This window comes from Notolepis coatsorum, assembly GCF_963971535.1.
Source record: "Notolepis coatsorum genome assembly, chromosome: 18".
Taxonomy (NCBI): domain Eukaryota; kingdom Metazoa; phylum Chordata; class Actinopteri; order Aulopiformes; family Paralepididae; genus Notolepis; species Notolepis coatsorum.
The window spans coordinates 12524318-12541901 of NC_140182.1; the positions used below are offsets into that span (position 1 = coordinate 12524318).

A 17584-nucleotide genomic window follows, 5' to 3' on the forward strand; every position below is an offset into this window, starting at 1 on the left:
ACATTTATCATAGATATCATGGCATAACATTTATCATAGATATCATGTCATAACATTTATCATAGATATCATGTCATAACATTTATCATAGATATCATGTCATAACATCATAGATATCATGTCATAACATCATAGATATCATGTCATAACATTTATCATAGATATCATGTCATAACATATATCATAGATGTAACTGAGGGGTACAATTCCCTGACTGTATTACTAGATATGATACTTACTACCACTACCTTTGTACTTAATATTCGGCCACCCAGTACTCGGCATAAATATATTATGATGAACACTGTCACGTAGATGAAACGGATCCAACACAAATGTACGAATTAGAAATAGGTCTTTATTTCTACACAGCGATGGTGTGTAGAGCAAGCACTTAATCAAATCAATCACATTTATGAATGGGAATTAGTATGCACTTTTATGGCAAGAGTATTCGTCGGTATATCAATAGAGAATGTCCAATCTCTGAAGGCGCAGGTGGTACATATACGACCTGGAATAGTTAAGGAATAACAGCAATGATACTTTAATGATTATAGACTGGATACACTAGGGGGGGTTAATCCGGTCGCTTGTAAGCCGACAGGAGTAGGAAGGGGGGGGGGGGGGGTAGAGTCCGGCTGCCTCATCCGGCCAAGGGTATCCCAGGTGAACCCACTGTAGTGCCGTTCAATGCGCCGGCGATCCTTGGACCACAGATGAAAGCAGATGGACTCTTTGTGGGCCGGCGTCCTCCGGTCCACGGAGGAGAGACGTGAAGCGACCTCGTCTTGCAGAGCGTCTCCTCACCTTGCGTCCTCTCCAAGGGGGGGGGGTTCCAACACACGGCAGTGTCGGGGGTCTTTATCCATGGAATAATCAACGTATACAAAGCATAATCCGTGCCTGGGAAGGCGGGCTGTCGTCGGTAGAATAATCCGGTATACAGGTCCACTCGCTCGTCGGCTCTGGGGCTCCTCGGGTGCAATCTCACATGGGGTCGATCATCCTGGTTAAGCAGCCAGTTTTCTGCCCGAAACGATGGGGTGCTGACTACGGTAGTATTCTCACCGCACGAAGCACTATATATTAACAGACTATTATTAGCTTAATAGACTACGTCCAACTCGACGATATAGTGCCAAATATGACTATTCAAATATTAATATACACGATGTCTCAATACCGATGGTAGGCCGAACTTGGCCTTACTCCCACACGTGGCGTCGCGGGGAGGCTTTACGTCTGTCACTCTATTGGAGGGTAAGAAACTGGACTGAAAAGGAAGTCCTACTTTAGTAGCGCAGTATATATACGCACTATGAACAAATAGTCCCATTAGTGGTGCGGTAGCCAGATTCCTACGCGGAACTAGGACTTGTTCGTACATGTTGAGCGGTACGTTTGAACTGGGTCTGGGGGGTATGGCAGCCTGGCACCAAGGTCTCGACCAATAGTAGAATGGAGACTATTATGGGATGTTCAGTAGGCTAGAATGGATATTCAATGCATATTGTACAAGGAATATACAAGGGATATCAGGGAATATTAGAGAATATACAAATACAATTAAATATATATATACAATAAATATATATATTCGGTTTAATCTGGCCCTTCACAACAGCCACCCCCTGATTGGTCCCAGACCTAATCAGTTAAACAGAGACAGATTAATCGCGTTGTCTATTTACACATAAGGGTTTGCTGTAGGGGTCAGTCAACTTCACAAAGTCATAGGGTTATAGGGTCATGGTCATCATCGATTGTGTCTGGGAGTCGGGGCAGTTCTATGAGCCTCGCCACGGGACGGGTGTAAGTGCGACCCTGGACAAGCACTTCAGCTGCTCGGACCTTGCCGTCGGCACCGGTGATCACTTTGCTTACGCGGCCGGCCGGCCACATAGCTCTGGGCAGTGATTGATCAATAATCATGACGACTGTTCCTTCTGTCAAATTGTCTCTCTCCTTTACCCACTTCTGGCGGGTCTGTAGAGACGGTAGGTAGTGCAGTAGGAAACTGCTCCAAAACTTGTCGGCCAATACTTGGCTGTACCTCCACACTCGTCGGCCGTTGACTTCTTCAGGCCGGTACATTGTCTGGGGCAATGCAGGATCTAGCCGCCCCATCAGGAGTGTGTTGGGGTCTGCGGAGATAACAGTGCTCAATCCACAGAACACAGGCTTCTTATTCTCAGCCTCCTCCTGACTGGCTTTCCTCGGGATAGGCGTGGGCCACTCTCCTTCCGGGAGCTTTAGGAATGCTGGGCCGTCACTGTAGACATTGCGACGGGTGAGGTCATCTAGGGGCATTCCCCGGGTGATGACGTCAGCTGGGTTCTGTTTTGTATCAACGTAGCGCCACTCTGTTTCTCCGGTTAACTCTTCGGTTAAGTCTTGAATCTCGGTGACTCTGACTCCCACGAAGACTTTGTACTTGCATGAGTCCGATTTGATCCAGGCGAGTACTGTCGTGGAATCTGACCACAGGATTGTTCTAGACACCGGTATGGTGAGCTCACGTTGGATGAGCGTGGCTAGGTGCGCTCCGGCTAGGGCTGCGCAGAGCTCTAGACGTGGGATAGATTGTTGCTTGCGTGGGGCTATTCTCGAGCGGGCGAGGACAAATGCTGTGTAGATCTCTCCCCCCTTTTCTTGGGCCCGCAAGTAGGCTACTGATCCGTATGCGACCTCTGAGGCGTCACTGAAGACGTGTAAGTCCATTTTACATGTCTCTGGCCTCACCGTGGGTGGGAAGTAGCTTCGGCGCATATTAACGCCTGGGAGTGAGTGGAGCTCCATCTCCCACTCTCTCCAGGTGGATGCAAGGTGTGCGGGAATGGGGTCGTCCCAGCCCTGGTCCTTGTCCCACAATGCTCGTACAATCATTTTTGCCCTGGTGGTGTACGGTAGAATACATCCTAGCGGGTCATATTGTCGGGCGAGTGTTGTGTACACACTCCGTCTGGTGGTCGGCGCCGCCGCCGGCCTTCCCTGCTCCGTAGTCAGGGGCTTGTGTCTGTAGTGAAGCGAATCTGTTTTGAATCGCCACACCAATCCCAGGGTCATCTCCTGGGCTTCTCCCGGGATTGTAGCCATCCAGGTCTCGCTGCTGGCTGCCTTGTCCTCGGAGGAGAGGCTGCGCAGTACTTGCGGATCGCTGCTGGCCCACTGCCTGAGATCAAAGCCGCCTTTGATCAATGAGGCGCGGAGTTTAGTCAGGAGAGCCTCGGCTTCTTCCTGGGTTGAAAGGCTTTGTAGACAGTTGTCTACGTAGAAGCTGTTCTTTACGCTGTGTCGGACCTCTTCGTCCGCTGCTGGGTCCTCTGCTACATGTTTCTGTAGTGCAAATGTAGCACAGCAGGGGCTGCACGTCGTTCCGAAGGGGAGGACTTCCCATTGGTAGATGGCTGGGTGCTCATCTCCTGGCTTCTCTCTCCATAGGAACCGTAACAGGGGCTTGTCCTCCTCTACTAATCTCACCTGCAGGAACATTCCTTTAATGTCCCCGCTGATGGCCACCTTTTCCTGGCGGAAGCGGAGTAGAACGCCGAGTAGGGAGGGGCCGAGTGTGGGACCGGGCAGTAACTCTTTATTCAGATTTTGGGATCCGATCTGGTAGCTGCAGTTAAATACTATGCGGTCTTTACCGTTGTGATGGACCTTGTGGTGAGGCACGTACCACGATTCAGTGGTCTGGTCAGCCTCTTTAATGTCCATCTTTGTGACGTGTCCCGCTGTGATGAGCTTCTCAATCTCAGCGCGGTATACACTCTCTTGGGCAGGGTTCTTGGCTAAGCGCCGCTCCGTGTTCAGCAGGTACCGTTCTGTGGCGTCTGTCTTGGCGTGGGAAGTAGGCATTCCTTCTCGCCGCAGGAGTGCCGTGGCGTATCTCAACACGCCGTTGACCGGGACTCTCTTGGTCCCTGTCTCGAGGAGGTGAATGGCGTAAATGTCATCTTTAGAGCGAATGTCTTTCTTTCCGTTCTTAAAGGGCATTTGTTCCAAGGTCCATAACCGCTCTACGTGTTGCAGGAGTGCGGTTTCTCCCTCTGTGACTCGGGAGTGGAGACATCTAGTGGCTGTACTTCGGTTGAGAGATTTGGCGAGCGGGCCTTGGAGAGTCCATCCCAAACGGGTCTCGACTGCTGCAGGACAGCCTCGGGGTCCGGTATGAACCTGGTCTATCGGGACAATGAGGTCTGCATGGTCGGAGCCTATCAACAGGGTCGGCATAGCATTGTCTATGAGCGGGATCGGTAACTTGCGCAGATGTGCATATTTCTCCATCAGCTTGGCGACGGGGTATGTGTACCGCGACAGTCCTATTTCTTGGCTGGTGAAAGCGTCTGTAATCTGGTACCGTCGCTCAGGCTGGCCGCTTGCTGCGATAGAGAATGAGACATTCTCGCCCTTTATCGTCTTCAAATCTCGTCTTATTGTCCGAATTGTCATTTGGGTTTCGCTTCCCCGCAGCCCTAGCTGGGCCGCAGCGGAGGCGAGCAGAAGGGTCTTCTCTGACCCGTCATCGAGGACGGCGTAAGTGTCCAGGACTTTATTCTGGTAGCTTAGTGTCACACGCACTACTTTTAGGAGTACTCGGGCTCCACTGCTGCTGGCGGGATCGATGTACATGACGCTCGCTTTGCTGCTGGATGGTGCGGGTGAAGGGCGCCATCTGTTACTGTCGTGAAGTATGTCCAGATGGGCTCCATCGCACTTGGTGCACCTTTTCTTTAAGCGGCATTCGGCTGCCATGTGTGAGCGCGCACAGCGAAAACAGCGCTTGTTGGACTTTATCCATTGACTTGCTTCCTCCGCGTTCAGCTTGGGGAAGGAGTCACATTGCGCTAGCCAGTGTTCTTTCTCACAGTAGGGGCACACTATCTTCCACCTCTCCGTTCTGGAGGGGGTACTGTGGCTCCTGCTGCTCGGTACTGACTCCGATTGGTGCATCACAGTCACCGATCTTCTTCCATCATTTAGTCGTCTGGTTCCTTCTCTGGAGCCAGGGGTGCTCCGTCCGAATGTATCTAGCCGTAGGCTGCTGACTTCTCTCGCCAGGAAGTCTGCTAGATCGAGGAGGTTCGGTTCGGGGCCATTCGGGTCTCGGTGGTCTCTCTGCCGCCTAAAACGCTCCTGTCGAGCGGGCGGCAGCTTCTCCACGATCCTTTCCACATTTGAGTTGGCGTAAAGTTCATGCCTCCCCTTCTCTCTCTGCGCTCCCAACATCCCTACCAGGGACTGCACTCTGATGGACAGGTCGTCCAGTGCTCGATTGTCTATTGCTGGGGGTAAGCGGTCGATGTGTCGGATCTCCTGGATCACGTAATCCCATATGCGCCCATACCTCTGGTCCAATGCTACCAGCGCTGCTGTGTATGGGGTGGTGGAAGTCGCGTAGGCGAGCGCTATATTATGTGCGCGGGGTACCTTTAAGTGCTTCAGTAGGATGGCGTATTTGTGGCGTTCATCCAATACATCCACCAACATGGTCTCCAGACACATGCAGAGTTCTGTATACTGGGCCCGGTTCTCTTGGGTGAAGTCGGGTACCATAGGCGTGCCAATGTATGACGCTGACTGTGGATACATCGGCGAGCGTTGGGGGAGAGGCCTCCTAGGCGAGTCTCCTCCCGCTCCTTGGTATGGGCTGGTACCGGCAGTGTACCATGGCCCGCTTGTCCAGGTGCTGTTCCTCGGTGCGGGTCGTGCGTCGTGCTCACCCGTGTATAGAGTCGGGGGTCTGTAGCGCAGCTCCGCGGGAGTATAGCCTGGGCTGTACCGGACCTCCTGGTCCGGTAGAGTACTGTGCTGTCGTCGGGCGTGGTTCTCCTCCTCTTCCTCTTCGTCTTCAGTTAGGTCATCCAGTGCTTGTAGTCTCTGGTTTAGCCTCTCCACAGGATATGCTGCTCCTTCCCGGTTGCTAGGTCTCGCTTGGACCGGTGGGGGGAGGTGGTCTGTGGGGGGTATAGACCTCGTCTGTTGGTCAAGTTCAGGGTTGTTTACTCGGCTAGGGGATGCCGCCCTGGAGGTGTGTCTAGACGAGTTCCTGGAGCCTCTGGCGGAGGGAGAGGGTGTTGTCCGTCTGATCAGCTGTTCTATTAGTTGCGCTTGCTGTCTGTCGCGCTCTGCGTCCCGTAGAGCACCAGCAGCTGCTCGCTGGCTGTCTGCTCGGTCTCGGGCCACATTCTCTTCCCTCTGAATGCGTCTTATTTCTAGACGTATATGCTCTTCTTCGCTCCGCTGCTGGATCTGCAGTCGGTCGCGTTCAGCAGCGGCGTTCAGGCTGATGAGGAAGGCCTGCTGTAGGGTCCTCTCTGCCTCGCTGGGAGAAGGCGGTTGTATAGGGGAGCCTTCCCTCGGGGTACTCCTTGCGGAGCCTTGGAGCTCTATCTCCACGGTGCTCTCCCCGTCTTCTTCCGTGCCGAGTTCTCTCTCGGTAGCGTTGTATTCCTCCCGGGACTCATCGGGGACTACTTCTTCAGTACTGGCGGGGTGTGAAGTCATGTCTGGTTCCCACTGGTCCCCACCGTGAACTTGGTCAGTTACATTAGAACCCGTAGGGGCCTCTATGGTCGGGGTAGTCTGGGCGTTGGGGTTAGACATACTTTTACTTTCTAGTTTTACCGCGTTTACTGTTAGTAGAAGACTAGGTTGTTGACTGACAGCGTAAGCCTCTAAGTACTGAGGGAGCCGTCGTTCGCGCTGCGGGCGTTGGTTAGGAGGATCGTTTCGTGGAGTGTTCATCATAGGCCATTTCAATATTAATAACACTATATTAATATTACACTAATTACCATCCGGCTCGAAGGACCAATTGTAACTGAGGGGTACAATTCCCTGACTGTATTACTAGATATGATACTTACTACCACTACCTTTGTACTTAATATTCGGCCACCCAGTACTCGGCATAAATATATTATGATGAACACTGTCACGTAGATGAAACGGATCCAACACAAATGTACGAATTAGAAATAGGTCTTTATTTCTACACAGCGATGGTGTGTAGAGCAAGCACTTAATCAAATCAATCACATTTATGAATGGGAATTAGTATGCACTTTTATGGCAAGAGTATTCGTCGGTATATCAATAGAGAATGTCCAATCTCTGAAGGCGCAGGTGGTACATATACGACCTGGAATAGTTAAGGAATAACAGCAATGATACTTTAATGATTATAGACTGGATACACTAGGGGGGGTTAATCCGGTCGCTTGTAAGCCGACAGGAGTAGGAAGGGGGGGGGGGGGTAGAGTCCGGCTGCCTCATCCGGCCAAGGGTATCCCAGGTGAACCCACTGTAGTGCCGTTCAATGCGCCGGCGATCCTTGGACCACAGATGAAAGCAGATGGACTCTTTGTGGGCCGGCGTCCTCCGGTCCACGGAGGAGAGACGTGAAGCGACCTCGTCTTGCAGAGCGTCTCCTCACCTTGCGTCCTCTCCAAGGGGGGGGGGTTCCAACACACGGCAGTGTCGGGGGTCTTTATCCATGGAATAATCAACGTATACAAAGCATAATCCGTGCCTGGGAAGGCGGGCTGTCGTCGGTAGAATAATCCGGTATACAGGTCCACTCGCTCGTCGGCTCTGGGGCTCCTCGGGTGCAATCTCACATGGGGTCGATCATCCTGGTTAAGCAGCCAGTTTTCTGCCCGAAACGATGGGGTGCTGACTACGGTAGTATTCTCACCGCACGAAGCACTATATATTAACAGACTATTATTAGCTTAATAGACTACGTCCAACTCGACGATATAGTGCCAAATATGACTATTCAAATATTAATATACACGATGTCTCAATACCGATGGTAGGCCGAACTTGGCCTTACTCCCACACGTGGCGTCGCGGGGAGGCTTTACGTCTGTCACTCTATTGGAGGGTAAGAAACTGGACTGAAAAGGAAGTCCTACTTTAGTAGCGCAGTATATATACGCACTATGAACAAATAGTCCCATTAGTGGTGCGGTAGCCAGATTCCTACGCGGAACTAGGACTTGTTCGTACATGTTGAGCGGTACGTTTGAACTGGGTCTGGGGGGTATGGCAGCCTGGCACCAAGGTCTCGACCAATAGTAGAATGGAGACTATTATGGGATGTTCAGTAGGCTAGAATGGATATTCAATGCATATTGTACAAGGAATATACAAGGGATATCAGGGAATATTAGAGAATATACAAATACAATTAAATATATATATACAATAAATATATATATTCGGTTTAATCTGGCCCTTCACAACAATAGATATCGTGTCATAACATCATAGATATCATGTCATAACATTTATCATAGATATCATGTCATAACATATATCATAGATATCGTGTCATAACATCATAGATATCATGTCATAACATTTATCATAGATATCATGTCATAACATTTATCATAGATATCATGTCATAACATTTATCATAGGGATATCATGTCATAACATTTATCATAGATATCATGATAGCAGGTTCAGTGGTGCCTACCTGGGTTTTCACCATGTCCAGCATCTGAGCCAGGGCTTCAAGCCTCTCCTCCAGCCCCCTCAGCCTCTCCTCTCCGTGGGGCTGAGAAGCGGTCTTCCCCCCCTGAGGGGAGCCAGGAGACCCCAGGACCACGCCTCTCTGGGGCTGGTCCCGCTGGACCTCTGGGAGATGTTGGCTGGGATGACCCTGGGCTTTACTGCTGGGGGCTTCTGGCTGGGGGGCTTGGGCTTTACTGCTGGGGGCTTCTGGCTGGGGGGCTTGGGCTTTACTGCTGGGGGCTTCTTGCTGGGGGGCTTTACTGCTGGGGGCTTCTTGCTGGGCTCCATGACTGGTGTCATTCCACGGGTCTGGTCAGAGGATGTACATGTGGAGTTGCAGAATGGGGGGAGAGGGAGGGGGAAGGGAGGGAGGGAGAGATAGAGGGGGAGGAAGGGAGAGATAGAGGGGGAGGGATGGAGAGATAGAAGGGGAGGGAGGGAGAGATAGAGGGGGAGGCAGGGAGGAAGGGAGAGATAGAAGGGGAGGGAGGGAGGGAGAGAGGGAGAGATAGAGGGGGAGGCAGGGAGGGAGAACCATTCAGATTTAACAAACATCCTGTCTGAAAGTGGCGGAAATTTAGATCTAAATTAGGAAAGAATAAACAAACTACTACTGAGTTTGACTGAGTCTCCATCTGAGGGCAAAGACCAAAGCTATGACCTACGATAAGAAGAGGTCCAGAGAAAAGAGCAAAGCTATGACCTACGATAAGAAGAGGTCCAGAGAAAAGAGCAAAGCTATGACCTACGATAAGAAGAGGTCCAGAGAAAAGAGCAAAGCTATGACCTACGATAAGAAGAGGTCCAGAGAAAAGAGCAAAGCTATGACCTACGATAAGAAGAGGTCCAGAGAAAAGAGCAAAGCTATGACATACGATAAGAAGGTCCAGAGAAAAGCTTGGTCAGACCTCTCAGATCAACCAGGGTGGTCTGTGTGAGACCAGAGGAGTGAGAGGACGGGGAGTGGTCTGTGTGAGACCAGAGGAGTGAGAGGACGGGGAGTGGTCTGTGTGAGACCAGAGGAGTGAGAGGACGGGGATTATGATCCCTAACCACAAGGTGAGGTGAGAGGCAAACCTTCTCATGCTTTTAATTTTGTAGAACTACTTACTTCATGGTTTGTCTGTCTGTCTGTCTGTCTGTCTGTCTGTCTGTCTGTCTGTCTATCTGTCTGTCTGTCTGTCTGTTCCCCATTTTAATTAAACGTACTATGGCTCATCGAAAAAACAAACCAACAAGTATTTTGCCATGAGCAGAACAGTGCCATCAGCAGAACAGAGCAGAACAGTGCAGAACAGAGCAGAACAGAGCAGAACAGTGCAGAACAGAGCAGAACAGAGCAGAACAGAACAGAGCAGAACAGAGCAGAACAGAGCAGAACAGAGCAGAACAGAGCAGAACAGAACAGAGCAGAACAGAACAGAACAGAACAGAGCAGAACAGAGCTGAACAGAGCAGAGCAGAACAGAGCAGAACAGAACAGAACATAGCTGAACAGAACAGTGCAGAACAGAACAGAACAGAGCAGAACAGAACAGAGCAGAACATAGCAGAACAGTGCAGAACAGAGCAGAACAGAGCAGAACAGAGCAGAACAGTGCAGAACAGAACAGAGCAGAACAGAGCAGAACAGAGCAGAACAGAACAGAACAGAGCAGAACAGAGCTGAACAGAGCAGAACAGAGCAGAACAGAACATAACATAGCTGAACAGAGCAGAACAGAACAGTGCAGAACAGAACAGAACAGAGCAGAGCAGAACAGAGCAGAACAGAGCAGAGCAGAACAGTGCCATGAGCAGAACAGTGCCGGTTTGTTCCCCGTTAGGAGTATAAATATAAGCATTTCAAATGAGCTATAGTATGTCTCCATAGCTATAATATAGAATACACGATGGGTCTACAAACATCGTTAAAATGGTCTGAAACGCTGGCGCCAGATATTAAAGATGGGAAAACAGCGTGGCGGTCAATGAGTTAATGAACATGTTATGAGGCAGGTTTCTTCTTATGGTCTTTTCATGAACATGTTATGAACATGTTACTCTCTCTGTCTCCCTCTCTCTTTCTCCCTCTCTCTTTCTCCCTCTCTCTGTCTCTCTCTCCCTCTCTCTCTCTCCCTCTCTCCATTTCTCTCTCTCTCTCTTCCTCCCTCTCCGTCTCTCCCTCTCTCTCTCCGTCTCTCCCTCTCTCTCTCTCTCTCTCTCTCTCTCTCTCTCTCTCTCTCTCTCTCACACACACACCAAACGTGCACATACACACAAGCATGCACTCAAGCACACACACACACACACATCGTAAATGTCAGTTTAAATGTCTGACTGAAGGCCAAGGGTTTTATAGGGTCTCACTCAGTAGCATCAGCTCCACAGTAAGTATGAATCATATGGGACTCAGGTCTGTTCTTCCCTCAAACAAATGTTTCCTTTAGTTCCGCAGCTGAGAGACAATGTGAGTGATGTCCTCATATCCTCTTTCATATCTCTCTCCAAGAGGATGATTCATGACTCATATCCTCTTTCATATAATTTCATATATTGGAACCTATTCAACTCGATCGAATGACTGGATGGTTCTTAGGGTCCCTCAAGTTTGTTCTGATCTAGGGAAGTCAGCTTTTTCCTTTGACGCCTCGAACTCATGGAATGTCCTCCAACTCTCTCTGAAATTGGAGGTTCTACCTTGGTATGTTTAAACGTATGATTTTAGACCATTGTGTGACTACCTGTAACTGTTTTAAACTTTTAGCTGATTTTTTTTTTTTTTTTATAATTTTATTTTCATTTTCAACCAGCATGGATACATACAGTATATGGTCAGTGTCAGAATAGAGAATCATCCATTTTGGTTCTTCCCCCCCCCCCCCCCCCCCCCACTCCCTCCCACCAGTTCCCTCCCACCTGCCCATCCCCCCACCAGTTCCCTCCCACCAGCCCACCCCCCCCCTCCCAGATTCAACGCAGACTCACATTAGGCAAACACTAAACTAACAGAAATAAGTAAAATGCAAACATAACAAAACAAAAACAAAAACACATTCACATCTTCAACTTGCTCCGAGGTCCCAACATAGTCTCATAGAGTCAACTATGGAAGTGTACCCAACCTTTCATTCTCCATATACGTCAAAAAAGGTTGCCATGTCTTATAGAATCTATCCGTAGAGCCTCCTAAGGTGCATCTCATCTTTTCCAAGTGCAGGAACCCCATTACATCTCTGGTCCATTGGACATGTGTGGGAGAGGCCTCCTGCTTCCACATCATAAGTATTAAACGCCTAGCAATTAGGGTAGAAAAAGCAATGATTTTCGAGTGTTTTATGTGAATAGGTATATCCTCTGGTGCCACTCCAAAGATTGCGATTATAGGGGAAGGGTCAATTTTGGTTCCAAATATTGCAGAAAAAGTATCAAATATAGATGTCCAATAGTTATATAAATTTGGACACGTCCAGAATGTATGAACGAGAGAACCCGTCATCGTCTTGCACCTATTGCACAAAGGATCTGTCCCTGGATAAAACTTAGCCAACTTCTCCTTTGAGAAATGTAGACGGTGTAGCACCTTAAACTGTATGAGCCCATGTCTGGCACATATTGAGGAACTTTTTAATTATTTTTAAAGTTTTTTATTTTTACTCTGGTGTTTAATTTTCTGTGAATATTGCTTGTATTATGTACTGTTTACATTGTACAATCGTCGTTTCTGTAAATGAGGGAAACCTCAGAAGCTTACGATTTTAAATAAAGGTTGAAATGGAAAAAATTAAAAATCTCTCTCCAAGAGGATGATTTATGTCAGTGATGTCCTCATATCCTCTTTCATATCTGTCTCCAAGAGGATGATTCATGACGTACTGTACCTGTAATGTTGTCACAATGCCACGGGCGCCTGGAATACGCTCTGCTGGAGATCTCAGCCGTCTTCAAATAGCCCTACACACATAGAAACACACATGTGCATACACACGCACCGACACACACACACCGACACCGACACACACACACACACACACACACACACACACACACACACACACACACACACGCACACACACACGCACACACACACACACACACACACACACACATGCAGACACACACACACATGCAGACACACGCACACACACAGAATGGATATGGTTAGGTGTAATAATGAAGGGTGAAGGTAAAACATTGTACATTGTTGTTGTCTCACTCTTCACATTGACTCCTCAGAGAGTTGTTCTGCATGTTTCATTATGTGCTGATCTCATATATAGGTTTCTTTCGTACCTATAGAAACGTACCTTGGCCACATTGAAACCCCACATTTGCAGTAATGAACATATCACACCGAATTCAAAGGTGTTATATACTGAGTATACTGGGTATACTGAGAACAAAATACCAAACATCAGAAGGGAAAACATGCTGAACATGTATACAACATTCTATCAAGGTAAGAATGACACAGGATGAGAGAGGATGAGACAAAATGAAACATGATGAGACATGATGAGACATGATGAGACAGAATGAGACATGATGAGACACGATGAGACAGAATGAGACAGAATGAGACATGATGAGACATGATGAGACATGATGAGACATGATGAGACATGAGACATGAGACAGGATGAGACAGGATGAGACAGGATGATGATGAGACAGGATGAGATGATGAGACAGGATGAGACATGATGAGACAGGATGATGATGAGACAGGATGAGATGATGAGACAGGATGAGACAGGATGAGACAGAATGACAGAATGAGACAAGATGAGACATGATGACAGGATGAGACAGAATGACAGAATGAGACAAGATGAGACAAGATGAGACATGATGAGTGTCAGTACACTCACAATAAACTTGCTGTCGCTCTCTCCCGGGGTGCTGGCCAGCGTGACCACCAGGTCCTCTGGCAGCTCCAGAACCAGCCTCTCCTCTCCGCTGCGCTGTAGAACCACAGCCTCTCTGCAGTCCACGAACAGAGCCACCCTGCGGGGCTCCAGGCCCAGGGCCAGCCGCACCCAGCCTTCCCCAGAGAAGGGGTTCCCCCCCGGGAAGAGCAGGCCGCCGAGGCCCTTGGATCCCGTCCGGTAGTCCAGACGCAGCGAGTGGACGAGGGTGGAGGAGGAGAGCTGGAGGACGGTGGAGGACCGGGAGGAGAGAGACAGCAGCGTGACTTTTGAAGGTATGGTCTGGCGCGCCACCAGGTGGACTCCCATACTGCCCTGCTGCATGGAGGAGAGGAGGAGGCCACCGGGGAGGGTCAGATAGGGCGCTCTGGGGCGGAGTTTATATACCAAGGTTCCTGGCTCCTCCCCTTGTGTCCTAGTCACGCCCTTTATTGGCTGGGACATGTTGAGAGCAGCCAGGAGGTCAATCACTGAGGGACAGATGTAACAGCCAGTCAGAAATGCGATGCCACAGTTTATGGGTAACAATATTAACCCTAACCCTAACCATCACAGTACAATAGCTCGTCAAACTAAATCAGGATGTTGAACATTTCCTAATTTGGTAGCATGTCCTGATTTGTCCACATAAACAAGTACACACACATATACACACACACACACACACACACATTGAACATACCAACAACCACAATTTCATGTGTGTCAGTCTTGCTCCAGACTGTTGTTGTATAGATAGTGTGCCGTTTGGTCAGAGACTGTGACTGGATCAGAACAGCCTCTTCCTTCAGTTTAAACCAGAACACTGAGCACATGGTGTGAGCAACAGGTCTGATCTGTCAGTCTCTCAGTCTCTGTCAGTCTGCCTCAGTCTCTGTCACTCTGCCTCAGTCTCTGTCAGTCTGCCTCAGTCTCTGTCAGTCTGCCTCAGTCTCTGTCAGTCTGCCTCAGTCTCTGTCAGTCTGCATCAGTCTCTGTCAATCTGCCTCAGTCTCTGTCACTCTGCCTCAGTCTCTGTCAGTCTGCCTCAGTCTCTGTTAGTCTGCCTCAGTCTCTGTCAGTCTGCATCAGTCTCTGTCAGTCTGCATCAGTCTCTGTCAGTCTGCCTCAGTCTCTGTCAGTCTGCCTCAGTCTCTGCTTCAGTCTCTGTCAGTCTGCCTCAGTCTCTGTCAGTCTGCCTCAGTCTCTGTTAGTCTGCCTCAGTCTCTGTCAGTCTGCCTCAGTCTCTGTCAGTCTGCATCAGTCTCTGTCAGTCTGCCTCAGTCTCTGTCAGTCTGCCTCAGTCTCTGCTTCAGTCTCTGTCAGTCTGCCTCAGTCTCTGTCAGTCTGCCTCAGTCTCTGCTTCAGTCTCTGTCAGTCTGCCTCAGTCTCTGTCAGTCTGCCTCAGTCTCTGTCAGTCTGTCTCAGTCTCTGTCAGTCTGCCTCAGTCTCTGCATCAGTCTCTGTCAGTCTGCATCAGTCTCTGTCAGTCTGCCTCAGTCTCTGTCAGTCTGCCTCAGTCTCTGCTTCAGTCTCTGTCAGTCTGCCTCAGTCTCTGTCAGTCTGCCTCAGTCTCTGTTAGTCTGCCTCAGTCTCTGTCAGTCTGCCTCAGTCTCTGTCAGTCTGCCTCAGTCTCTGCTTCAGTCTCTGTCAGTCTGCCTCAGTCTCTGTTAGTCTGCCTCAGTCTCTGCTTCAGTCTCTGTCAGTCTGCCTCAGTCTCTGTCAGTCTGCCTCAGTCTCTGCTTCAGTCTCTGTCAGTCTGCCTCAGTCTCTGTCAGTCTGCATCAGTCTCTGTTAGTCTGCCTCAGTCTCTGTCAGTCTGCATCAGTCTCTGTCAGTCTGCATCAGTCTCTGTCAGTCTGCATCAGTCTCTGTCAGTCTGCATCAGTCTCTGTCAGTCTGCCTCAGTCTCTGTCAGTCTGCCTCAGTCTCTGCTTCAGTCTCTGTCAGTCTGCCTCAGTCTCTGTCAGTCTGCCTCAGTCTCTGTCAGTCTGCCTCAGTCTGCCTCAGTCTCTGTCAGTCTGCCTCAGTCTGCCTCAGTCTCTGTCAGTCTGCCTCAGTCTCTGTCAGTCTGCCTCAGTCTCTGTCAGTCTGCCTCAGTCTCTGTCAGTCTGCCTCAGTCTGCCTCAGTCTCTGTCAGTCTGCCTCAGTCTGCTTTCAAACCAGTTAGTTGGAGTCGTGTCAACATGCTCGTGCCAGATTCCTTGTATGTGTGTAACTATCTGCTGCGGCAATAAAATAGAATAACTCACTGGTCAGTGATGTGATAAAGACCTACGGACCACAAAGCATGAGAAACAAAACGTGTGCAACAGATTCAATTATATCTCATTACTACCATAGTGTCTGTATACCTGTATCACTGTACATATTAATACTACATACAGATACATCTGATTATAATTAATTGAAAATGGGGGACCCTGATGTAAACAAGACGAAAGTCTTTCTCTGGTCTGCATCCCCTTAACAATTGTGTGTATTGAGCCGTACTGTATTGTACCCATTCTGCAATCTGTTAATACAGTTTTCAATCACTCAATCAATAAATCAATCAATCAGCACTATTACTCAGTGGTACTAATTTATATATATACCCAGTTTAATCACCTGTACATTGTATATTACTGTTTGCACCTTACATTTACACTCTGGTTGGATGCCAAACCTCTTTTGGTTGTACTGTACTTGTGCTGCATGATGACGATACATTTGAATCTAATCTCATTATCTATGGGGGGCACACTTTGATGTAGCCTATAGGCCCAAGTACAGCTACCCTGGACTAGTTGATTCCGTGTTTAATATAACTGTAAAATACAGTGTAATATAATGTCAGTGAGCAATAGGTAACCCACGAATGAATGAATGAATGAAAACTTTATTTAACAGATTGCAGAATGGGTACAATACAGTACGGCTCAATACACACAATTGTTAAGGGGATGCAGACCAGAGAAAGACGTTTGTCTTGTTTACATCAGGGTCCCCCATTTTCAATTCATAGTGACATTTATGACATACACAACATACATGACATGACATTTATGGCATAGGCACATACATGACATACAGGTATATAGTACTGTTACATTTGTGACATACGTCACTAAACCTACCATTCTCCTGGTTCCTTCTGGAGGGTTCCTGAAAGGACAGAGGAACATTCCACAACAAACACAGATTGATCTCCAGAAACAAGAGTGTCTTCAGCCTGTCCGTCCCCATTCTCCGGCAGCAGGTAATAAATCAACAGACTTGGACTTGGAAAATCTTTAGATCCCCTAATAGTTGTCCACTTTTACAACAATGGCATACAGCAAAAAAAGTAGGTGAGCGAGAATCTCACAATTCACCCCAACTTGGTGACAAAAAGCAGCAAGATATCCAGAGACAAGATGTCCAGAGATGTCCAGAGACAAGATGTCCAGAGACAAGATGTCCAGAGATGTCCAGAGACAAGATATCCAGAGATGTCCAGATACAAGATGTCCAGAGATGTCCAGAGACAAGAGATATCCAGAGACAAGATATCCAGAGATGTCCAGAGACAAGAGATATCCAGAGATGTCCAGAGACAATATGTCCAGAGACAAGAGATATCCAGAGACAAGATATCCAGAGATGTCCAGAGACAAGAGATATCCAGAGATGTCCAGAGACAATATGTCCAGAGACAAGATATCCAGAGATGTCCAGAGACAATATGTATCCAGAGATGTCCAGAGACAAGATATCCAGAGATGTCCAGAGAGACAAGATATCCAGAGATGTCCAGAGACAAGATATCCAGAGATGTCCAGACAAGATGTCCAGAGATGTCCAGACAAGATGTCCAGAGATGTCCAGACAAGATGTCCAGAGACAAGAAGACAAGATATCCAGAGATGTCCAGAGAGACAAGATGTCCAGAGACAAGATGTCCAGAGATGCCCCTCTTCTGTCAGAGAGCGCGCGGCGGGGAAACCAGGAACATCTGGACGCACGCGGGCAAAGAGACAGCAGTCACACAGTCCCCCCCGGGGCGCGCGCTCACACTATGGAGCCGAAATGTTCACTATTTACACACCGAAAGGTTCACTATTTACCCCGAATGGTTCACTATATTTATGCCCCAATTTCCCTCGCGCCACACGTCAGTAATTAATTATGGAGTCAGAAAAGGT

At 48.7% G+C, this 17584-nt stretch overlaps 1 protein-coding gene across 1 annotated transcript in view; it reads right to left on the reverse strand.

The window, feature by feature from the left end:
- The window catches only part of kcp (kielin cysteine rich BMP regulator), a 151539-nt gene extending 134257 nt beyond the window's left edge, over positions 1-17282 (reverse strand). The window contains exons 1-4 of the mRNA XM_084334857.1: positions 16538-17282; positions 13383-13909; positions 12393-12465; positions 8495-8841 (exon numbers count right to left, since the gene is read on the reverse strand). Of these exons, the coding sequence (XP_084190983.1) occupies positions 8495-8841; positions 12393-12465; positions 13383-13909; positions 16538-16646 (1056 nt within the window). The 5' untranslated portion in view covers positions 16647-17282. The remainder of the gene's footprint in view (positions 1-8494; positions 8842-12392; positions 12466-13382; positions 13910-16537) is intronic.
- Between the last annotated feature and the right edge of the window lie 302 nt (positions 17283-17584).